Below are 25,870 nucleotides of genomic sequence, written 5' to 3' on the forward strand. Positions count from 1 at the left end.
GACTACTAACCCAATTAAATTACTTGACATCATTGGAAACTCAAGTTACACGTATTGCTTTGAAATGTCGACATCAAATGCAAGAAAATGAGACCGAGTTAATTATTGCATAACACCAGTATCCGACAAATCCTTGAAATCAAATCCGGAAACGACTTGAATTTCCATTTATGGTGCTCATCGCCTTTTGATAACATTTTCACTCCTGTTGGTCACATAAAGAAAATTTCTAGGTAATTTCATTTGAGAAAATAGTATACAAAGAACGAGGAAAATTACACAATGACAAAAGTGTCAGCCTGTGGCCAAACTTAACTTAGCATAATATATTATCTTTTGATCTCCGTAATGTTTGCATTATAAGCATTTAAAATGTACACTTCGTTGGCATTTCGCTTTTTTGCTGTTTAAAAATTTAATTCCAAAGTTTTAACATGTATGTACTTTGAGTAATCACGCTGTATGGAAATGATGATGTATTGCCTTTATTTTATTAAAACAAGTTTCACGTTACCTGCCTAAAAAATGTATGTTGGTTACTGAAACTTTTACCATGATATTGACATGTAAATATCAAATAAAAAAAAATTGGGATAGAAACTCACGAACTTTAACGTTATCACAACATTAGTAGTTTTTTTCCATAATAAATTTTAGCAAGTCTCTTTGAAACAATCCACATCAATAAAATAATCGTAAATATTGGAAAGTCTTTGATTCGCAATTCTCTCCTGTTCCGACTGATAAATGTTTCATTAGGAAAACCTTTTATGACTCGATGAAATATGCGATTCAATTATTTTCTATAATTTCAGAACAATATTTTACCTTTGTGTGATTTTTTATTAGCAAAAGTCGCATTTCATTTTACCTAATGAGAAGATAAAAGCTTTCCAATAAAAAACCATGTATACAGCTACAGCTCCCTGTTGCACTTAATGTAATACAATGTAAACAATTTTAATTTAATCTGGTAGCTCTCAAGCTTAAAACACGAGTAATTATTTTTTTATCGAAAACATGTCACACGTGTGTGGCCCTTGATGTCACACTGCGCTTGTAATATCCGTAAAAAGGTAAAATATTAAATTTTTATTAACTGAACCTGAAACAGAAATCATTTTAATTTATTCCTCTGTGATATAAAGCATCGGAAATATGTGATAATATTTCAACCACCATTGTTACCGGCAAAATTTCAAATAGACTGTTTTAAACTTTTAGATTTTTTAAATTAAAGTAAATTAAATTGAAGTATACTTACCGTTTTCCAACCATGTTTTAATTAACAGTGGTTCCAAATGAAAACGTGCTTTAAATCAAAATTAATTTATCTTTTATTAAGTGAGTAATATTGACAAAAGTTCGTTCCATCCTCTATACCCAAATCGACATCTTTATGACACCTTATCAAAGCCCTGATCGGATAATATGGCTGGCTAGTCTATTTTGAAGATGTCCAATCAGCTTATCGTGTTAGAATTTCGGCATGGGAGATGACACTATATTTATATTTTATTTTCGTCCGAAAACAAACCTCGAAATGATGTATTACCACGTCGAGGGTTAAGAACATAATCACTCTAAGCATAATTATACTTTTACGGAGATAGTATTACATCACGTTTTGAATTTAGCTTAAATTCGGTTGAGATGAAGCAACAAAGGATTTTTATAAATTAGGAATGTGTCTGTAAACAGCTTCAAACACTCGCGGTTGTTTTGATTAAACTAAATTCAGTAAAATCCTCGAAATTGCGAATTTTTATCTTATTATTTATTAACATTGTTTTCAAGTTTGTAGGAAAATATTTCTCTTTCCGCTACACAAGTGCGTTGATGAACGTGCAAAATAACAATTTGCTGAATTATAAACTAAGTGCACTGCTGCTTGTTTGGTTGTAAACGAACATTTTTAAAAATAGAACTTTTGTAAGTCTTGCAAGGTAACAAATAAAAAAGTACTGTTTGTTTAAACCGAAAGTGTTCGCGTGTTATGCAGCAGACATAAATTGAAGATCAATCTCGAAATGATACCCTATAAAATATTTTCTGTATTGAATCCAACATAAGTTTATCAATTTTTATTATTTACGCACAAGAAATTTATTATGAGTGTCAATTTACAGCATTTTCAAATAGCCTATCAATATTCATGAAACGTCTGATTATTAACAGAGTATTCAGGCAGCGTTGCCCATTAAAGGGAACGTAAGTCAAACAGTTGGAGCATTTAATAATTTACTTACCCAAAACGGGTTCAAATTTAAACATGTTAAATATTTTTCCTGGTGACATTATGTATTCTCCGTGTGTGTTACAAATAAATCTTGCCGAATTTGGATGTATAGCACCGGTCACACTTATGTAAATTGGTATTACATTTTTAAAATTTACGAGTGAAATAGGTTAGTCGCGAAATGAAATTGCTCTGGGACACAAAGCGCAACTAAAACTCATTTTAATAAAATATTTTGATTACTGTAGTGCCTATCCTGAATTTATAATGTTGTGAAAAATAATTATACAATATTAGACGTGCTGCCTCGAGACTAATCTAAATTTAAATTTATAATTATTAACAACTATCAGATACACACTGTTATTATTTTGGGATTTGGGGATTATACCCTCGTATAAAAATAATCAAAGTTATATAATCGATGAAATTAACCAATTAATAACCCGGCGCATCCACCATTTTTACCGAAAGCCCTCAAATAAAACCAATATAATTTATCATTTCAAGATTATCAGTGCTGATTTAAAATAGTATTGATAGTCAGTGTGCCTACTCTATTCCTAACACAAAATTTGTAAGAACTATTTCTTGTATATCTTGATTTTTTTCTCTAAATTATCACTCTTTACAGCTTTAGTCTATTTTATTTTTATGTTTGCACTAATTTTACCTTTTTGTTTTTTATTTATATTTAAACTTAATACGGCCTTACCTTCTAAGTTTTTATTAATTCATTTTATGCATATTATTCAATTTATGCAAACGACAACAAAAATCAATTTTTTCTACAATCAATCATGTGAAATTGAATTTCACACATCAAAATCAATACAGAAACTTTCGTCGTTTTTTGTAAAGGGCGCGAAATTCACAGCAGTGCGTGAAGTACTCATTTCACACACTGGCGGCATTTCACGCACTCACAGAAATTTGACTACTAAATTTTGTATTTTAAATAATTAAATAAAATAAATAATTATCGAAAAAATGTTGTTTAATTATAATAGGTGTTTGATTGTGAACGAACCATCGTATTGAAGGTTATTAATTTTGACATTTGACACCTCGTCGGGTGTACCTATTAAAAATTGTGGTTCGTTCACAATACACTCAAAACACCGCCAACTATGATGCCAAAATTTACATAAACAATTGTTATTATGTATAAGTATGCAAAATTGTTTTTTAGCGCAAAAATGCCTTTATACGATATTTTATTGCGTTAAAAAACGGACTTAAGATGAAAATAACTGTTACTTGGCTATTTCTGGTCTAGAAAATCATATTTTAAAATTGGTTGACCGCTTTTTTATGCGTACGATAAATGTTTTATGTATATTACCCAGTTTTTCCATAAAAGTATGATAAATTGTTATTTAACATCATGTTTTACATCGAGGATTTTAAATTGTGTAGTTTATATTTTTATTTTAAAGTTTTATTCAACAATGATAAATTTAAAAATCAATTACTTCATCAAAAAGTTATATGAAACGTAAATAATTGAACGATTTCATAAAAGTATGACAATTTCCAGTTTTTCTGCATCAAACTGTCTGGAATTGCATGAGTTATGATTTCATTAGTGTCCCAAGGCGGCTACCTGGCGCAGTAAATGTGAAAAAGAAATTTGTCAAAGGCTTTTAAGATTTGTTTTGTCTCAACCGCGTCACAATTTAATAAAACTTTTCATTATTAAATTATAAAATGATTTATAGCAGCCAACAATTAATAATAATTATTTAATTAATACTTGCATTTGAGGACTCGTTTATAAATCGAAATTCTGTACAAATAAACTGAAACTTTGCTGAAAGTAACCGAGCGTTCGATTTTTATCACTGGACAAATAGAAGTGGGTCCAACCCTTAAGCACTTTTAATTTTTCACATGAAATCCCTCTATTTAACTATTCGTGTTTGTTCTTAAACCAATCAGAATAGCGGTGCGCATGTCTCTGGTTTCAGTTGAATCCAAAGAGATTCATTCATTCAGTAGGGGTGCGTTCTTTCCTGCTGAAAACTCCTCTCTTATTTGAAAACACATAGTCGCGCGCTTATTTAAATTCTCATCAACTTTTTAACGCAATGTGACAAAAATGTTTGTAATCTCGTTTTATGAAAGCGTTTGGTAAAATGGGCGAGGAACTTTATGATGAGGACTCTAAAAGTAACTTTAGTGTGTTAAATGAAACTTTAGACGGTTTTACTAACGAAACGGTCTCTCCCGACGTACTTTTCCAACAAAATTTAACAGTTATTCTCGTATACAGTGCACTGTTCGTCGTTGCAGCAGTCGGAAATTTGACTGTTTTTATTTCGCTGTTCAGGTCGAGACATCGCAAATCAAGAATAAGTTTAATGATTCGCCATCTTGCCATCGCAGATTTGATTGTAACTTTTATTATGATTCCAATCGAGGTAAGAAAAAACTCAATTTGAAAATAATTTCAATTTATTAACAACACAGAAATCGGCGCGAACGCATTTATTTTGCGGATAACAGCAGCGAAATATCGAAAATTACTTCTATAGCCACTTACCTGTCACTTACAATGTCGACATTTCAACGCTTCACTTAAATAACTCTTCACAAAAGCATAAGTAAGGGTAAAAACGTTTGCAAATTCAATTTCAAATAGTTAAGACTGAAGTGTGTGAAACAACCACTGTGCTTTCAATTATCGTCATTTGGTATGAAACACTATGTCACAGGCATTTGCAAATGTAATGGTTGTGGCTGAGCTTTAGTTTTACGTTTCACATCAAAAATTTTATCAGAAATATTTGCTGAAAGAAAAATTAGTTTTGGAAAAACTGAAAATAGGCTAGTAAAAAAACACTACAAGAAAATTTATTCTTGAATTGAAAAGTGTTTTCTTCATTTCAGCTGTCAATGCAATAAATAAGAAAATGATTGATCATAAGCAATTGAATGTCAAAGACACACACTAATTATTGCATAACACTTAAAAAAAGGCACTTTTAAAAATACAACCTGCACTTTTTCGGATTTGTTTTTTTTATAAAGGCAGATTGAACAATACTAACGTTGTTAAAGATATTTGGAAAAGGATTTCGTTACTATTAAAATCCTACTTTATATATTTTCTAATGTTGCAGTATTTTAACAAGAATTTTTTTAACGTCAAAAACATTTTATAATCTCACAAAATTAATTACTAATTTAAAATGAAGTACCTGTGTGCAAACTGCTATATTTTATTAACTGAATAGCTTTTAGCTTACAAGATCAATAATTAAAAAACTTACCCAAAGCTCAAATTTGTTTCCGAAAAAAACTAATTATAATTATGATTCATAATTCATATTTTACGAACTTCTGTTGAATAACTTTTGACAAAAACAAACTAGTTTTACGAAAAGTTTGATTTACCCTTTTTGCGTAAAACGTTATTGTTTACAATGAATGAAATCAAACCGATCAGGTTTTCGTGTTGCAAAAATATTTATTTTAAAACAGATTTTACTTTGTACTTTGTACAACTATAAATTTCGGCTTGTATTTGCTTCGGGCAAAGCATTCTCGTAAATAAATATGAGTAATTTGAAAAATTCGTATTACATTGTCGAAAGTTACATAACTACCTCAAACGCAAAAATTTGTACTTTCTTAAAAAGATATATCAAGACGGAATATTCGTTTTAATAAGATGTCTTCTTTGACATTTTATTTACACAACAAACTTATCGACAAAATGAGATACTTTTCATATCCAAATGACAGGCCATTCGTTGGAAAATCAAACGAAACTTTATTTAGGTATTTATTTCGCAGTTTATCGAACTAGTCAATGGAAAAGTACATTTAATTAGAAAGAAATCCATGCAACCGCGGAAGACATAGAGCTTGATCTATAATTTATAAAATCGGATGTTTTTGCTGAAAGACCGAAATCCCAGTTGTAATTTATTTACACGAACGTACAGTGTTTCAGCTAAAAAAAACCTCGTCATAAAACATCGAAGCGAGGAGGAATGTAAGAAATGCGTTGCAGGTTACTTACTCAAACAGGATGATTAACAGGGGAATATGCGTTCCCGTAAAAAATTTAATCAAATATTTTAATTAGTGGTGTGTGTGAAATTCCAATTTATTGATTTTATTTATTGACTATATTGGACAAAAAAGCCAATTTAAGAGCCAAGTTTTAACACTTTCTTTGGAGAGAGAAACCCTTATAATATCTGTATTTTTAGGACGCGCGTCTTAAAAATACAGATATTATAAGGGTTCCTATTCATTAATATGAAGCAATATTTGAACCTCAAAAATGACCAATAAAATGATGATGAAATTTGTTCTTTTTGTAATAACAACCAGACCATTTGAACAAATATTATAAAATTTGGAATATTACTTGCGAGAACATACCTTATAAGGTTATTAAAGGTTATGTGTTTTTCAAAATTGATTTTAAAATTGATTTATCTATTGTTTTGAGCAAAAAAAAATGTTATAAGAGGTGAAAAAAACGAAAAAACACAGAAAACATAATTTGCAACTCCTGGAACCGGAAATTGAGTAGATGTATCCGGTTTTCGTAATTACCAGTTTAAAAAGTATGTTTCCGCAAGTAACTATTCCAAATTTCTATACTCACATTCCGAGAGCTGTAAAATTCTTAAGAATAGAGATGGGACACGAGTTATTATTTGAATTAACATCATTTTATGGCTCATTTTTGAGGTTCAAATATTGCTTCATATTTATGAATAACCCTGTATACTGCAAAGTTTCTCCAACATGCTATAATGGATTAAAATACAGAAATTGACGAATGTTACAGACTTTGCTGTATTTTCTAGTCTTTTGTATGACTCGAAATTTTAAACATGTTTGAAACAAAGAAGTTTCAGCGAATTGATAACTCTCAACCAGCGTGATGCATAATTTTCATTGAAAAGCAGTAATTTTTTACATATACTTACATTAAAATACCATTTGGGAAACTTCGTGGCAGCTAACAAATTTGCATCATAGATCTCATGCCGTTGTAGAATCGTTTGAATAATTACATCATATAAGTCTCTTTAAAATACGATCTAGGATTAGTAGGTTTCATAAGCAAGGTCAGTCCATTTGCCCTAATTCCCCCACACTTTGACGATGATCACCCTTCACCCTCTGTTGAATTATTTCTAAGAGATTCCTCATTGTTCTAGCATTATTTCCACTACTGGCAGGCGTTGTAATTAACTAATTCAAAAATAGACAATCTATTGGAATTACAAAGTTATGTTTTGTTTTGAATCCCCAAGTTTCATCTAGTTTGGGATTATACAACAAATAATCTCTCATACATTACGTGTAATCAATCTTGTTCCATTGCCTCTAAATATAAAGGCATTTTTGAGGACCCTGAATTTAGACAATATATCAACTCATAATGACCTCAACATGACATAAATAAGCAAATAGTTGTTATCACAATTACCTACACAAACTCATGACATGTCACAAAAAATCTAACGCTCTTTGCAGCTTTTAATATTGATTTTCTGCTTAGAAAAATAAAAACATAATTAGCATCTAAAAACAAATTTAAATTTGTAAAAGATATAATGCCGAGTCGGCAATTATTTTTTAAAATTTTTACTGTTCGAGAATAATTTAAAATTTACGTTCAGAATTTATAAGACGAAAATAAAAGTCTTTGTATCCCGAACTAGCAACAAAGAATTTAATTTAGCTGCAGATTTGAATGCATTGTGCATTGTGAAAAATTGAGAAAGTTGGTTAAATCGAAGCTGTTTTAGCCGAAATAAAGGTTTCGATAAACAAATTTGAATTAGCAATAAGCATTCTCTCCGATTTGTAAATTTTCACATATATAAACTTTATATTAAATTCCATAAAAATGTGCGTATGTTCTACCAATAGAAATGAATTTAAGTACATAACTAATTTAAGTATTTAATCATTTCAGAAGTTAATTAAATAAATTGAAACTATATTAATATCGCCATTTTTGTGACCTTGATCCATTTTGACACACAGGTTAACTATTACCTATTATTACATTTTACTTCACCTATAAACATATTGGTTTGTTTTATTTTTAATTTAAACAAATAGAAAAAAAATGTGTGAATCTGGATAGGACTGCTTGTTCGATCTAAAAAATCTCTTTTTTTGTATGAAAATCCTTGACTGGAATACCAATAAGTGTGTGGGTGTTTCCACTTTCAGGCAATACGAAAATGTAAAATTTTTCAATTTTCCGAATGTTAAAATATTAGAAAAAGTTTCTTATTGTAATTTAAGGTTTCGATCGAGGTTTCAACAATTTTCCCCTTCTTGCTAAAAGTTGTTAACGTTATCATACAAATATATAAATAACGTATTTTAGGTGCTGAGGCACTACGTTAAAACTTAGAAAAAAAACACCTTGCGAAACTCACTTCCTAAATTACTATTTTAATTATTTCGTATTTATAATAACTACGAAAATTTGAAAATTTGTAATCCCTTGATGGCCATGATATGACATGTCTAATTATAAACACATAATCCGCCTGATTTAGTCTACTAAGTATTACGTAAATGAGTACCAATAATAACGTATAATTTATCACAATACTAATTAGAGATGAGCAAAAACATGTAGATAATAACAAGTTTCAAACTGGTATAACATTGAATTGAAAGTTCTTCCAAACAAGAATTGATCGAGATAAAAAGTTAAAAATGTGTTTCTGTGTGGAAAAACCTGATCAAGAGAAAATCGCAAAACTTTTAATGCCAGAAAAAAATACACGTTCACTGATTCAATTAAAAACGTTAATTTAATTAACGTTAGTTCGACAAACCCCATTTTAATTTAATTCGATAGTCTTTTATTTCCATTTTAAATATGATTCGATTTGCAACCGATCGGATTTCTCATAAAAGACTTTATTAAAAGTTTTCAGTTAAATTTTGTCAGTTTTCCCAAGCTAAAACAAGCTGCTGAAAGAGACTCACAACTTATCTTGAACTTTGCCACCGGTTCATTTAATATGAAAATATTTAGAAATTTATGTTAAGAGTTTATAACGTGATTATGTGGATACATTTCCGATTCGGGTAAACTTGTTTATACGATGGTAATAATAATCCGTGTTGCAAACACGAATGAATATTCATGAAGAAGTGTTTATATTGTTGTGGGTAAAAATATTAGCACAGCTTGGATCACTGCAACTGTAAATTGATGTTTGTGTAGTTCAACTTCTTGCCACTACAACTCCCATGTATCGATTTTGAAACCAGAAATTTAAAAAATAAACAAAATGTACTTCCCACCACCAAAAACTCTTTAAATTAGGAAAAAACATCACTCGTTTTGTGTGATAATAAAGTTACAAAAAATATTTATTTCAGAGAAGCTCATTTCGACTTTTTTAAACGCTATCATTCTTAATTACGCGGTGTGGTTCTCTGTTTTCGTAAATTATTCATGTTTGACCCCAACTTTTGTGCTTTAACCACAGATGAGTAATAACTGAAAAAATCTTATTCTCTTTATAGCACAAATTCCAAAAAAATATTTTTTTTCATTCAATTTTTCATGTAACATGACACTAATTCAGCGGGGGTGTTAATCTTGACGGATAATAAATTTCGTGGTCATAAATCTGTTTGCTGTGAATTTTTCAAGCGGAAAATATATTATAAATATTAAAAATCAACACAAGGTAAACTCGGTTTATTTGGACGTAAATCTAATACGACAGAAGAGGTAATGAACTGAACGCTTGCGTCACGAAAATTTAAGCAAAATAATTTCGTGCGAGCATATTAGACGATAAAATACAGCTGTTAGACTCTCGAAGATATTACAATTTTTTCGCAAATGTCTCCCCTTAAAGTGTTCCCGTCAATATTCTTCAAGTGTCTAGACGTGAAACTCGGCACGATCATCTTAATTCATACAGACACAAAATCTTTACAGAAATCTAGTTAAATAAAAAAATCACAATTCGCAGGTTAAAACTTGTTTTTACCGACTACAATCCAGTTTTGGACAAATTGAGATATTATGTATTGTTTTAACCTTTTTACTCGCCTTGTGTAAATTTTATTGAAATTGATTATTCATTGCATTTGCATTGTTTATGTCCCAAAAATGTTTGAACATACTTCAATATTAGTTTAATAAACATTCACGAATTTTTTAAAAAAGCTTATTTTTGCTGACGTTGTGAAATTCGGTTTTTACCCACTTCCAAGCATTTAACCTTACTATCCACAGACATTATCATTAGTGCACTATGCAAAAAATATTAAGCAGTTAAACCAAAATGTTTTATGTTTGATTTTCAAATGAACGAATTTGTCAATTGAATCCAAATATGAAATATAACAAACGTAACTTTTACTGCAAAAATGTTTATTCCTCTTTTATACCTAACATGTGACTGTACATAAAACGTTTATTACAGCCGTAAAGCAAAAATTACATTGTCCTGTATTTTTAATAAACCATGTTAGCAGATTTAATTGAAAATGTGCTCCTTATTCTATAACGTTGATCTCTTTTTTCCTTTAACATTGAAAAGGAAATGAACCTTTCTAACGCTTGAAAGATAATTGCCGACCCATTTTATACAATCTCAAATTTTATTAAGTATTTTCCGTTTAATCTCATTTATAAATTGGCGAGCAAATAAAGAGCACATACAATAAGATCTTTACTTGTATATAATGTTTAGTTAATTATTGAACTCATGAGCTTAAAGCGTTTTAGTAGGTAGTTTATTCCACCAAACACGTAACATAATATAACAAATACATCCTGACAATAATATTACTTCATTTAATTAAACTTATTCATTCCTAGTGGAGACTAATTAAATAGTTTTTTAAGTTGCCATTAGTCAGTACCAAATATTGTGCTTTATTAGTTAAAATCTAATTAATAAATAATTAGTCAACTGAGTGTAAATTTTACGAAATCATAAATTAATTAAGTATTTATTATTTAACACAATACCAGTGGGTGTAATCAATATTTGCTGGCTGTTGTTAATATTTACAAAATTAGACAAAAAGTAAACTACATTTAAATTCAGTTATAAGTTCAAACGTAAAATATTGGAAAAAATAAATTCAACATAACCTTAATTCAGGAAGTAGATAGTAGATGCCCATTTTATTAACATCAAATTAAATTAATTACATTAATTAATTATATTAATTAAATTATCTGCTGTAAAATGTAATTAAATGTAGATTGAGAATATTGAGGGAAAAATTCAAACACAAACCTGTTCTTAAAATTATTGAAATTTTTTTATAATAAAATATTATCAAAAAAACACCAAAAAAATCGGTTTCTGTTAAAAGACGTAAAGAAACTATTCAAAAATTAAATTAAAAATTAAATTAAACAAATATTGAGTAAACGTTTTAACCAATTTGGTTATTTTCCATGCTGCTTTCTGAAAGCTTTCTGAAAAATACGTCCAAAAAAACTGAAAAATTTTGTTTACCGAGTAGGTACGTCCTACGTAATATTGACTTTGAGATAACTAATGAGAATAAAAGTTTGTCGGCCGAGTGTCAATCTAAAGACAGTTTCATAACTTAAATTAGGTAAAGCTCTTAAACAAGAGTAGGAAGTAAAATGCATTACGTTGCTTTAAAGTTATTCCAACTTTGTTAACACCTACTTAAGTCGACTTTGTAAATTCCAGGTTGGTTGGAGATTGACTGGCAAATGGATCGCTGGCAATGTGGCATGCAAAGTATTTCTATTTCTTCGAGCTTTTGGGCCCTACCTTAGCAGCAATGTCCTTGTGTGCGTGTCCTTAGACCGATATTTTGCTGTTCTGCATCCTCTCAGAGTCAACGATGCCAGAAGGAGAGGCAAGATAATGCTTGCCTTCGCATGGGGAACGTCGTTCGTTTACTGTATACCACAGGTAAATACATTATAATTAATTCCCTTCTATTAGTTCTAAGTAAATCTGATTTACTCCAAAATGGGGGAATTTTAACCGAAAACAATACGATGCGTTCCAAAAAGCTCGCCCGGCGCATCCACCAAAATGTTTGGATAATATTATCAACGACAATATGTAAGAAAGCTATCAAATTTAAAACTTATCCTTCAACCAACAATAGACAGTTAACACACTCAATAAATCTAAAATTGCTTTATTCAGCTACTAGATATTTGTGCTGGTAAGCAAAATAGTAGCACGGGGTAGACAGGCTAATGAGGCGATTTGTTTACTTAAGGTTTCTATTAGATGAAAATAATTAGCTTATTGCTTCTATTAAAATGTCAGCGCAATTTCAATTAAAATTATAAAAAGATAATGGCATTTTTTGATCAATGTGAAAAGATACAATAAAAAGCAGGTTGATGTCTCCCGTTCAAGCAAACTTAATAAAATAAAAATTTTTAATTAGTTTCACTCCAAATTTGAAACATTTATGTAAGTACTCTTCATTTGTTCTATCTCCTGTCAATATTTAATCAGCGGTTTACCTTTGAAGGAATTGTTCAAAGGAGCATCGTCATTTTCTATAAGAATAATTTATGATTTGGACCTTTGTTCTATATACCTTCCGAGACGCATTCCTTCCTTCTTAGTTGCAATTTCCGTTATGAAATTTTAAACGTAAAACTTATTGTAACAAAATGGACCTCTAGCTTGATATTGTAAAGCAATGTAAGAAAAAAACCCAATAACAAATTCCTCTGCAGCTGAACCTTCAGTGACTAGTCTATTTATAACAAGGGCTCTTTCCATTTAATCAAGCCAACAGAAACACGATGCAACCTTAAAAAAATTTCTAAGTGTGATTTTTCTGTAAATATTAGATACGAATCTTGGAGGTTAAAGGCAAAGCCAATTCATGAATCTAATTTACAAAGCAAATTTCTTTGTTGTGAGCAATTCAACAGGTTTTGAAATAACAGAGTTGCGTGTAAAAACAAGGAGGCCATTAGTATTAATTAAATTCGGGACAAGAACCTAAAAATTCATACAGAGATCGAATATGCTTGCGGCAGCTGACATCCACAAAAGCGGCAAATTACCAAAATGTAAAAATATTACATTATATTATATTATTTTGTTCTTTACTTATGGTGTAATATAATTGGGAAAATAATATTTTTACATTTAACATTCAACGGCTACTAGTTGAAAAATTGAGATGTGTACCCCACCTCAGTCAAAATTTTATTATTAAATAAACAATGTTATGTACCGATGTACACATTATGACATAGTACTAATAATAATAATTAATATTGATACCTAATTATAATATTTTAATCAAATTATAGTTAAACACGTAACATGCAAAACATTACTAAACTATGCCACTTAATTGCTGATCTCGAAACAATGTTTAACTTCGTATTAGATCTAAACAAGCTCAATTATTCTAGCTTTTCCACTGTATCGATTACTTGAAAATAGGATTTGCGGTACCTGTCACTCATAATTGTATTATTTTGTAAACATAAAACAATTAAAACTTTTTAATTAGTTAAACAGTCGACAAGAAATAAATAAATACAAAACTCAATTTCCCATTAAAAATGCTCCCGAAAATTTCCAAAATTTTTAACCAACCTCAAATATTTGCAGTTGGTTTAGGAATAATTTTAATTACTTTAAAGTAAATTGTCCGATTATAATTCCCTGCTATTGCAGAAGCATTGAGGTGCGGTAGTGCACCACCTAGAACCTACGTTCTATGAATTGAAACTAGCAATTTATCGGAAAATTATTGTGAAACCTCTCTCTAGCTCGATTCTGATCGATAGCACATTACATTACTTCCATCCAATTATAGTCCAAAGTCACAGCAACTTTAAAATTTAACTGAACTAATTACTTGATTATTTTCATTTTCGTGAAGAAAATCGTAGAGTATAAATGTTCTTCAAAAATTTGTACTTATTTTCTTTAACATTTTCTCATGTTTATGTAGCCACTTTTTTATTATAATTTTACAGCACTAGATGTATTAGTAAAGTTTGATTCAAGTGTTCTTCATTGATTTAGTGTCTTTATTTTTGCAATAAAAAACCGTGACTAGAGCTAATAACTGAAAAAAGTTTTAAGAAACTCGATTCAGTCAGTTTCCAATTTACAGAGAGAAAAAAAAACTTGAAGGGAGATTACTAAATACCGAAACAAATACCGACTGACTCTAGTAAACTGAAATCGATTTCTGACGCATTTATTATCATTAAATGTTGTACGACCTAATTAAATGCGCATCTTTAAAAACTACCAACCATTATTACTGTCTTTATTATGTGGGTAAAAACGTAAAGAGTTTAAAGGTTATTAATGTCTTTAAAACATTTCAATAATGTTCCACAGTGTGTGCTCAATTTGTACTCGTTTAATCAATGTTATCCGCATTCACGTAAATAAAAACAAATTTTACTGAATCGAATGAGTTAAGCACTTTTCAGTTTTAACCATTCGGAAAAGTACAGTTTAATGTAAATTTTCTCAACAAGGGGTGATAAGTACGTCAATTTTATAAATGAATGTATCAAGGAAATGGCTTCGTTTCGTACAGCAATTATTCATTTTAATGGTAATATGATATCTCACAGCTGTGCCACTTTCTCAAAGTATCAAATAAAACTTTTAAAGCGAAAATATAAGCTTCTTTCCTATCGCGACTAGAAATAAACTATAGCAACAGTTTTGGTACAACACCCTGTACATAAAGTTTCATTATGTTCTCCGTATCGGTATAAAGCATCTATGTGAGGGTGTGCCTTTATAAAAAATCCCCCAGTCAACAACTCTTATTTATCATAAAAGACGTTCTTTGACCTCAAATCTCCCATTTAATGAAATTTTTTCGATATGCGCTAAAATTAAAAACTGCCAATAAATCTTCAATGAACCGTTGCGTTGTCTCTTGTCTCATTTCCAACATTAATTATGCAAATATTTATGTTCCAGAGCTTCGTGTTTCGAGTGAGAGCACATCCCAAGTATCCGAATTACGAGCAATGCGTCTCGTTTGGATTCTTTGAAAACACCGCTCAAGAAGTAGCTTACAATCTAATGTGCGTTATGTGCATGTACTTCATTCCACTTTTCGTCATCATCGTTGCTTACACAGCAATCATGTGCGAAATCTCCAAGAACTCTAAAGATACAAAGGGTAAGTTTTTGTAGAGAATAAACATGCAAGTTCTATTTGCATAATTCATATTAATTAATTTTACACAGCAAACATCCCCTCAAAGATTAATTAATTTGAGTTAGAACAAATTTGGGAATGTTATCAAAGAAATAAAATGTAGTTTGCGTTATAACTATTTGATCACTTCCATTTAAAATTTGTGAAGAATCTAAATAAAGATGAAATTGAATTTCGTTTGATATTTGAAATAAAAGAATATTAAACTTTTTATCACATTCAAAAATCTAACTGATACTCGCAATACTCTAATATCGATTTTTAGGCAAAGCGATGTTTTTTTGATAAATAATTTAATTTCGCACAAAAATTGAGTTGTGTTTTTAACAAGAGTGAATAAATAAATCAAATTTCTGATTTATTTTAAACGAAGTAATTTTTTTTTGTAAAATACGCACTACTTGTAAATGTGGCTCGAGTAAAGAGAACGTCTAGGAGATTTATTTTACTCAATTTTTTTTTGAGTTGACGGTGATGTAGCGAAGCATCAAGCCGTTTCTGCTCTGTAAATAAAATAAATTGGTACATTTTCACTGCTTTTAATAGATGAGTTTCTTTTATTAAATAAAGACTATTTGTACCTACTTAACAATAAATCCATCATACAAGAGTAATTTATTGTTCCTTCTGCTTAAAATAAATAAAATGTTCAGTTTGACCGAACACTGAACATAATTCACTAACTGTTAATAATTAGAACAAGAGATTGTGGACGGTGACATGTTTTACGTGTGGGTGAGGTATTCTATAAACTTGCCAGACATAGTTTAATTTAATTACGGCAGACAAAATTGAACTTACCACCACTTTATGCAAAAACGAAATTATTCTGCTTCAACTTTGTTCCACTGTTGAATAATTTAACATCTATTTTTCTCTTTATGATCCGGAAAGATCAACGACAATTCCTTGATGGATTTGTGTTTGCGGTCGGCTTTGATAGCAATCTCCTTCAAGACACAGTTTTAAAGTTTTTTTATGTGATACGTTACTTCATTTTCCCGGTAAATAAACACAAAAAAACTAGAATTTTCAATTTTCGAGCATAATTAAGTTCGATGTAGCTTTTAAGTTTAAAGAGCAACAAGTAACTCCGATTCTCATCAAAGGAATTATAAAACGCACTAGCTTAGGGCTGTTTATATTTTTCCACACCAACAAAGTTATGAAATTCTGTTATTTACAGGAGAGTCATATCGTACCTCAAATGGCAGGATGAGACTACGACGTTCAGATATTAGCAATATCGAAAGAGCTAGAAGCAGAACGTTAAGAATGACCATCACCATTGTTGCAGTCTACGTCTGGTGCTGCACACCGTATGTTATTATCACTATGTGGTAAGTTGAAATGTTACTTAAACGTATTGTTTCATTCTTATCTCAAAGTGAAACAGTTTTATTGCCAATACTCGTAGCGTAAAACTTAGAAATTCGATACATAAATTTGTTACTATTTCAATTACAAAAACTTTTTTCCAATAACTTTTAATTCATTATTTTTATTTGAAATCTTGCTTTCCAATATTTCCTAGCAAAATACACAAAAAAATATTTTACATTTTTTATTTTAACAAGAAATATATTTAGCCATATCTTTTTATTTTCAAAACTCAAGTTTATAATTGCGTCGCAGTTGGTGACAACAACTCAGAAAATTAAATTCATATTAAAATTATAAAAAAATTTAAACATAATAATTTAAAATGTTTTTCGTCTTCTGATTTTCATTTCTTTTTCATGTAACGTATTATAGCTTAGTTGCTACAACTCAAAAATATGTTGCACTAGTCTGTAAAAGCACTAAGTATGATTGCATAAGTGGTTAAATAAAACGTTAAATTTAAAAGTAGGTAATTATAGTGAAACTGCAGCATATTTATTTTAATCCTAAAATGTACAGGAACTTAAAAATCATCTTAGCGCTCATTTTAAATAACGTTGTTAAGGTTCCTTGTCTGGCGAGCTTTTATTTTAGTCATGTATAAAAGCCTCAAGCACCGTAATACTTACGCTTTAAAAAATTTAAAAGGTGGGCGTTTTATTATATTCAGTATTTACTTAACGAATTTTGGAAAAATTAGCACTTTTCAAGCTTCAATTTAAATTTTTAATTCGAATGAATTATTCAGTCCCCCGAGGTAATTTGTTTTTTTTTTTTTGGTGTAAGGGTGGATGTTTGCAAATATGTCAACTATTTTCAGGTATATGTTTGATCGAGCAAGCGCTACAAGCCTACCGGAATGGCTTCAGGACACATTTTTCATGATGGTAGTTTCCAACAGTTGCATGAACCCCATAGTTTATGGAAGTTACGTGATCAATTTTCGGCGAGTAAACTGCAACTGCTTTTGCTTCAGGAAGACACCGAGTGAAAGTCATCTCAATGGTAAGTTGAACACATTCCGCTTAAAAAGCTTTTTTATTTTCCTAGAGAAGCTTGTAGAATAATCAAATTTTATGACAGAAACGATGTTGGTATTAGTGGTTTCATGGAAATAATGAGCAATGAGGAATAAGCAACAATTCGCAAACTTTCCTTATTCCTTTATGCAAATAGACTTGGATGAGAATTTATAATGTAAGGTCAAATACAAAGATAGGCTTCAATAAAGTTAAATTAACTCAGTGTTGGTCTAAATTTATTAATTATTTTCTTATTGTATAAATCTCAGAGCTGCACAAGTTTATGTTACACAAAAAACCAAAACCTTTCAGAAAACCCTTTGAGAGCTTTAATTCAGGTTAAGGTTTGAAAGCTTTTAGTCACGCGTTTGAGAAAGTTAGATGCACATTAACAAGCTCATATTCTGATATGTAACTAACTATATAAAACCGCAGAGAGAACATAAACAATCCCCTGTAAAAATAATCAATAATAATACAATCAATTGTGGTTAAATTAATGACTCTTTTGTTGTATTAATGTTTGTCCATTACTTCTGTCTCTGACCGAAATCCCCGAATTTAAAAAACGGAAGCTTTTAGCGCTTTTTCTTTCGAAATGCTTGTTAAAATTATTAAAACACACTGAAGTAAAGTTTGTAATACATTAGCGCAAATGTTGGTAGATTAAAACGAAAGTTCCGAATTGGCTCCCTTTAATTTATGAGAGATAAAGTTAGAATGAGTTAGTAGAAAATAACTGTAATTGTTAAAAAACCGAATTTTGTTCCTTTAAACCAAATACTTATTCGAGTTCACTTTTCGCCGGAAAATCTGCATCACATAAAAGCCCCGACTTTCTACATCGTGAAAACTCCAAACGATGATTATATCAGGCGTAAAGTAGATAAGAGGTGCGCAAAAGCCGTATGTTTCCTGCTCGGCTGCCGCTTGCAAAAAATTTGTTTTCTTATGCCTCGCAATTTATTAATTGATGGTAAATTTCAGATGGAGAGGCGCAGGCGGCGGCAGGGCGGGGAAGGAGTTTAGCGCGGGGAGTTATAAAATGTGTCCTCAGGTTGCAGAAAGGTAAGAATTTAAAAGTTGTTAGGTTTAAGCTGACTTGCAAAGGAAACACAAGAAGGAAAGATTAATGTGTTTGCGTGGGAAAACGCTATAATTAAACTTTTGTTTGTTGGCACGCCTGTAGGATTTTTACCTAGCTTAACGCGATAGAAAAACGCACAATACAAGGGTTTTTCATTTTTTACAAAAATAAATTTTTCAGTTCCTCTGTGCTCTACACAAAAGTTACGATTCGTTTATGGCACACCTACCCACAATAACTTCCAATATATTGCAACTTTTATTAAAATGTTAGAATGACTTCAAAAATGTAAGTTTTATTACTTTTGACGGATATTTGAAAAATAATAATTCTGTTCGTTTGAAATTGCGTTATCCTCCACGTATCTGTTGTTTTAGGTAATTAAAACTGTTACTTAGCAACTTACTTATCAAATTGAAACAAAATTAATTTTTTTAATGCATTTTAAATCCCATTCTGCAAATGATTTCATGGTAATAAAACCTGAATAAAGTCTAGGTGCATAAACAACAATTTCGCAATTCCGGTGTAGGTCGATTCAAATTCTGTTTACATGTTTACAAAACGCTGTAACTCTCCCTTGATCTTAACACAAAACTCAATTCAGTTAAATAAACAAATCGGACTTAGCAAACTTTACAAGAATTGTTGTAACGGCTAGTACAAGATTAATGACAATATTATACCTGGAAAGGATAAAAGGCATGTAATGGATGATGAATGAGTTTCCTTCAAGTCATTTCACAAAACAGTCAATTTTATAAATGATGGTAAAGGCAAAGGCGAATTGTTTCAAAAATTTTTGCCGCTTTCAAAATGCATTATTTTTAGTAGGTTCAGGGGCCACGAGGAGCACAGCGATGGTCCACGGCGTGGGTGGGAATGGGTATACACGCTCGCCTACACCTAAATCAAACTTAAATTTAACAGGACTCCTTAGCAAGGTAAGCAAGTGCACTTCTTTCACTCAGATTTTTTATAATGGAAGTTTTAAAGTAATCAGCAAATCTTTAAAAAGATAGAGAAATGTCGCAAAACTGTAAACTTATCTGAACTTTCTAGGAAAATCTCTTTCCTGTTACATAAAGCAATTTTATAAAATGCAAAATATTGATCGTGACACAGGAGTGGGTGGTTTCCCACTTGATGCACTTTTTCCTCTAACTACCACCTACCACCAATATCAACGATTTCAGAAAATTGTATCGACTTGCTCTAAATAACATCCGCCAAAGTTATTTAAAGCAAATGTTTTTGCAACAAACAAAAACAGGAAATTTAAGGATTTCTAAAGACTGGAACACAATCTCCGACAAATTTAACTGATTTTTCAATCAAAATCAAAATCAAATCAAAATTTCAAAAAAAAAAAATCAAAAAATCAAAATTTTCCCTTTTATAAAAATTGATTGCAACTGTCCCCACAAAAATTTGTAGTAAAGACTTCGAGTCTTATACTTTATATTTTTATGGAGTTTCTATACAAAAAAGTCTGCTTTTAAGTAAAAAAAAATTACCCAAATAAAGTTGTAACAAACGAGTTTGAAAAAAAAGGTTCTTGTCATAAAGAACTATAAATTTTGTTCGCAAATGAAGTGCTACTTTAGAAAAAAACATTTTTATGCTTTTTGTGGACCCTGAGCTTGTCGTATCTTGTCCGCAGCATCATCTCCTTAATAAAACCCGAATTCCTCCTTCGTAAAATATTTCCCTGTTGTCATCTCGAAGCTCCATCCTATTTCCTAATCTAGGTTGCTGTTTATTTATTGATCATCGTCGTGCTTTTTCATAAACATCTTTCATGAAAACTAAGTAACATCATTGGCAAATCCGGCCGATGATTAAATTTTCATTTTATTTTCAGAGCCGTTTACCTGACAAACCTCCAAGTGTCGGTCATATTTCGTTCTTAAGCGAGCCACGAACCGGCAGGAATTACAGATCAAGTTTTCATAGCGAGCCATGTTCGAGATCTCGAATGTGCCCGGATGAACTTTGTCTCGACACTTCATGCCACAGCGCTGATTATTACAGTTCTGCTGTTTTATAGGAACAGGAGATGTCACCCAAGTGTGACATCAAAATGGGCATTAATGGTGCAGTGGCTTTGTATAGTTTTGAACCCAGATCGCGAAATATTTAGTGGTTGGAGGAGGGACAAGTGCCTGAAAAGTGGACTCGGGAATATATGTGCTGAGGTTGGAATTCTCCAGTTTTACTACAACAACAGGGTTTGGAAAGCTGTACATATGACAATTTTTTATTTTTCTATTTGTAAAGCATACAAATTCGTGTTTAACTAGGTAGGTAATTCAATCAATTAACTACTAACTGTTTAAATTAAATATCAATCAAACAAGGACCTACAACTGGATTGTATCTGTTTACTAAATGTTTATAAAATAATATTATCTGTGATTCTTTACTTTAAAAATATTTGTAATATAAATTATTCAAAATAAAAATCAAACATTAGAAAATGAGTGTTTTTCTGATTTCTGGAGTCCCTAAAAGTGTAAAAAACCGCATTTACAGGTGTGTTTAATTTTGCGCATACCTACAGTTTAAAAATAATTAATTGGAAAAAAGCAAAATCGGCAGATTTAAATTAATTCCAGTATAAAAATTAAAAGCAAATAAAGGCCACCCAAACTTCATTGAGAAAAGTCAACAAGAGATAAAAATTCATTTTTATCTTAATTCGCTTTCACAGTTTTTTAATTCATATTATCTCGACGCACACCTGGTCTAATAATTTAGTTTGAATTACTTAACACCCTTTACAGTTGGTTTACCTATAAATAGTTACCTAAACTTTATTGAATTATTTAATCTTGTCAATTCCGTACACGTCACGACGCCGCCGCCGGTTTCCAGTTTAATCTCTATTTATCCCAGAGTTTATATTTAAACCATTTGGGTGCAAATGTGGGAGGTTATTTCCGATCTAATAATTTAGCATAAAAAACCAGACACGCATAAAAACGGTAGAAAAAGCATTGTATTTCAACTCCTCAAAAAAGAAAACAAAAAATTAAAATTATGGATTGAGTGCCTCTAGCCTCTAATACGACCGTTTTGAGGTTACAGATATCGGGGGAAATCAAGTAAATTGATTACAGTAAATACATATTTATTGAAACAAAAAACAAAAAATGTAAAAAGTTGCTTCAAATCTTATAAAAACTGCTCTTTCAGGCTTGCAGCTATAAAGGTGTCCTAAAATATTTAGTGGAAATGTGATCATAATAACTTGAAAACCAAAACCCTATAGTTACATGATTATAATTAGATTGAAGTTGAGTTGAAAACATAGATGCAAGTGAATACAAAAGAAAAGAAAAACTTTATAATCTCATTCCTTTATACTTCTCTCTTACGATTGTAGGGAGTGAATTGAGATTTGAAATTTGAAATATTTATTTTTTATAAGATAAATTTAGTATGACGTTAATAATTTTTTTGATATTTCTGGTAAAAATTCACTAAATCTGAAGGATGTCTCAAACACGCTTCACGGTTTTGTAATCCTCGGATAATTTTCAACAGATTGCACAAGAAAAACCGCTTTTCACTTAATCCAAATCTCCCCGATTTTATTACACTTAAAAAAGTGGACCGAGCATTGAATTGACTCGTTCATCTAGTCTTGTATTTCCATTGTTACTTTTTATTGGCGGAAAAATCCAGCGAATTAAAATTAAAGTAAAGCACTTTTTCGGTACACAATAACAAAATGTTTTGTTATTTTACCGCACACAGAATTCTTACTGGAAATAACCATAATAACCCGCTATAAAGAAAATTGTCAAATGCGGAATGTATAAACAAAACAAACATCATTATGCGTCGGGGAAATTTTTCTTGATTTCAGATCACAAGATGCCATTGAAGAATATATTCGTAATTTTCCGCTTCGTTATTTTTACCACCAGTCTCTCTCAAAATAAAGTTCAAAACAAAATTCTCCAACAGTATATAAAAGAAATAACATCAACAAATCAACAACGAACACTCATATTAATCTACAATAACGTGAACACATTTCACAGTTTTTCATCGAAATTCTACGATCTGGAATTGCCTTTATACAACATTTATCTGGCACAATTGAGCAAGTTCAATGGTAAATATGACGAGAAATACGACATTGGTGTTACTTACGAGGAAAGTAAGTTATACTTTGTGGTTTTAAGCAATTTAAAACAGCTTTACTCTGACTTGCTTTTGATACGGAAAATTTACTTCTGGAGAGATAGAGATAAAATCGTTGTTTTGATTAATGAAAAATTCCAAGAAGAGGAAGCGAAAGCGACTTTTCGACACTGTTTTCAGTTTTACATAATTAACATCGTCTTCATGTTCCTGAAAGATAGCGTATCCTTCACTTATAATCCTTTCAGTGGGAATTTTCTCAGTCCGGACAAACCGGAGCATTTTTTCCCGGACAAATTCCAAAATTTATATGGCTACAACTTAAAAATATCAATGTTTCCGAGTGTTGTTAATATTTTTAGAAATAACACTTATCAAGGTCGTGATGGTGTAATGTCACGTATTATCGCTCATCACCTTAATGCAACTTACACCTATCTCTACCCTCGCATCACCCCTCTCGCTCCTGTTTTAAACCAATATGATGATGTGGCTGAAAGAATTGCCGAAGTGGGTTTCAATACTCGTTATATAAAGTTTAATTTTAAAAATTTGATCGAGAAAACCTACCCTCATGATCGCGACGATTTGGCTTGTTTGATACCAAAAGAATACGTGCAAGAAATCTCCCTACTCCGAACCAGCGTTTGGGGTTTGTCATTGGTGGCTTCTGGAGTCTTTTTCTTTTACGTTCTGATTACGAATCGACGTTTCGACGTGATTAATGTTTTAATGACGATTCTCTTGCTTTTGTTCAACAAATCCATCAAAGAAAGCCGAAATTTCAATTTCCGTCTAGCTTTAATTTCCTATTTGACATTCTGCGCTTTCCTCAATACTTTGATAGTATGTCGACTCGCCAGTGTTATGACTGCACCCAAATACTTCGCCGGCATTGAAACCGTGAAAGAGTTAGCAGAGACCAACCACCAAATCCTGACAATCGACAGATTTCAAGAATTGCTAAACGCCTCTTTAATATCATCGCTGCGTTTCAAAATTCTGCAGCGGCTCACTATCATAAAAGAAGAGCAATATTTGGATGAAATAAACAAACACAGGAAGGTTGCGTTTATATGCAAAGACCATTTGGCAAATTACGCTCAAATTCAAAAAGAGAATTATCCTAATGGCATTCAATTTTATCGAGTCATGAAAGAAAGGATTTTGCCAGCCCTCAGTTGCTACATTGTTAGCTATGGCTCACCGTTTTTAACCAGATTTGACAGCTTAATTCAGAGAATTGTCGAATCGGGGATACACGACTATTGGAAAACGAAAACTTGGGAGAAATTGGAAATTCATCACCAATTTCAAACTAATCAAGATAATTATAAAGGGAGAGTTGCTGAGGCTAGCCTCCAAATTATCCAAAAAATACTCGTTTACGGACTGGGAACCGCTTCTCTTGTGTTTCTTTTAGAATTACTGTCAACAGTCACAATTTTCGAACAAATGCTCTATTTTATTCATGGTAAATGGTTTTTAATTTTAAAGCTATTGAAAAAAAGTAAATAGATAATCTAAACAATAATGTAATCAAATTATTTAAAAAAATACATTATAATTGTGTCTAAAGTTGTTTATATTTTGCCTCTAATATTTTTAAATAAAACTCTAAAAATATTCATTATTGCTACAATTTTTATTTTTGTGTTAATTTTAATGCGTTTACGTCACATTTATTTCTTAAATACGTTTGCTAAGTTTTATGTTCTAGCGTTATATCATGGAGTTATATAATTTTCTATCCCTGAATATGCGTTGTCAATTTCTTATATTATTTTTTTCTCTATTCTTCTCTTTCACTTTTATCTTCTTGCATTACCTTACCACATTCCAACTCTTGCGTTCAAGGTGTTGCATTTTTAATGCCATCACTCTCATATTTGCAATATTTTTATAATCAACTTTAATTACGCTAAAACTTTGATTCTTCCCTTTACGACAAATAAGCAGCCTGACTATGAATGCAAAAGTTCCTTTGAAGCGAGTATGTGAACATTGTTTGTTCCTTCATTATTATTGTGTTCACGCAGCCGGCATTCATCTTCCAAAGTACGTATTCATATTTCGAGAAATTTAATAATTTCAGAATAAAAATAAAGACAGTAATTTTGCTTGAGACTGAAATAAGTTTCGACACCTGAGTAATTCAAATGGATAAAACAAATTAGTTTAACATTATTTCACCACCTGTTATTGTTCAAAGTCAAAGCAACTATATCAAAGCTTCATTCTACCAAATAGTTTTCATAACATTAATCTCTCTCTCATGAGAGATAAACCACATACATCGTGTCGTACGTTGAATCATAAAGCATTTGTATCGAAAAAAATCCATTTAAATTCTACAAGCATGAGAAAAAGACTACTTTAGTGCTCCTTAGTGTGCTACCGCCAGTTTTTTATTACATTTTATGCTATCCTTTATTTATCAGAACTCTAATGAGTATTCCTTCAGGTCTATTATTTCTCTACGTTTAAAATTCCCTTAATAAAATAAAAGAATGCAAGATGAAAATGATTTCATCTTTTTTCCATGAATTAATCAAAAAATTGCTTTGAAATAATGCATAATTTACATTAATTTCTTGAATTTTTAGAAGACTGCATATTTGTTCGCGTTATCCCAAATATTTCTTAAGGTATGCTTTCGCGGTATTTGTTTAATATGAAATTAAACAGTAAATTCCAAATAATTTTAATCTTGACTAAAAAAGCTAACAAGAGATTGTGTTTATTTTCAGTACTTATATTAATAAAAAGATAAAACTG

At 30.8% G+C, this 25,870-nt stretch overlaps 2 protein-coding genes across 3 annotated transcripts; both read left to right on the forward strand.

Annotated features, from left to right (window-relative positions):
• Positions 1 to 4,277: 4,277 nt before the first annotated feature.
• LOC123007520 (gonadotropin-releasing hormone II receptor-like) lies at positions 4,278 to 21,288 on the forward strand. 2 transcript variants are annotated; one of them, XM_044402869.1, is made up of 8 exons: positions 4,278 to 4,662; positions 11,944 to 12,171; positions 15,202 to 15,406; positions 16,632 to 16,785; positions 17,649 to 17,833; positions 18,838 to 18,918; positions 19,769 to 19,881; positions 20,802 to 21,288. In XM_044402869.1, the coding sequence occupies exons 1-8, from the start codon at positions 4,360 to 4,362 to the stop codon at positions 20,985 to 20,987; spliced, it is 1,455 nt and encodes a 484-aa protein (XP_044258804.1). In that variant the 5' UTR covers positions 4,278 to 4,359; the 3' UTR covers positions 20,988 to 21,288. The 2 variants fall into 2 exon arrangements, with proteins under 2 accessions (XP_044258804.1, XP_044258805.1); XM_044402870.1 differs by lacking the exon at positions 18,838 to 18,918.
• Positions 21,031 to 24,835, forward strand: LOC123007672. The gene is made up of 3 exons (XM_044403084.1): positions 21,031 to 21,168; positions 22,739 to 24,566; positions 24,813 to 24,835. The coding sequence occupies exons 1-3, from the start codon at positions 21,031 to 21,033 to the stop codon at positions 24,833 to 24,835; spliced, it is 1,989 nt and encodes a 662-aa protein (XP_044259019.1).
• Positions 24,836 to 25,870: the final 1,035 nt, after the last annotated feature.

Source organism: Tribolium madens, unplaced genomic scaffold (assembly GCF_015345945.1).
Source record: "Tribolium madens isolate multiple individuals breed KSU strain unplaced genomic scaffold, Tmad_KSU_1.1 Scaffold_3;HRSCAF=73;Tcas5.2_LG2, whole genome shotgun sequence".
Classification (NCBI taxonomy): Eukaryota; Metazoa; Arthropoda; class Insecta; order Coleoptera; family Tenebrionidae; genus Tribolium; species Tribolium madens.

Coding starts and splice junctions, on each gene's coding strand:
- LOC123007672 (XM_044403084.1), top strand. CDS start 21,031: ATGGTGCAGTGGCTTTGTATAGTTTTGAACCCAGATCGCGAAATATTT. Junction 21,169..22,738: donor AGTTTTACTACAACAACAGG/GTTTGGAAAGCT, acceptor CCCGCTATAAAG/AAAATTGTCAAATGCGGAAT. Junction 24,567..24,812: donor AATGCTCTATTTTATTCATG/GTAAATGGTTTT, acceptor TTTATGTTCTAG/CGTTATATCATGGAGTTATA.
- LOC123007520 (XM_044402869.1), top strand. CDS start 4,360: ATGAAAGCGTTTGGTAAAATGGGCGAGGAACTTTATGATGAGGACTCT. Junction 4,663..11,943: donor TTATTATGATTCCAATCGAG/GTAAGAAAAAAC, acceptor TGTAAATTCCAG/GTTGGTTGGAGATTGACTGG. Junction 12,172..15,201: donor TCGTTTACTGTATACCACAG/GTAAATACATTA, acceptor TTTATGTTCCAG/AGCTTCGTGTTTCGAGTGAG.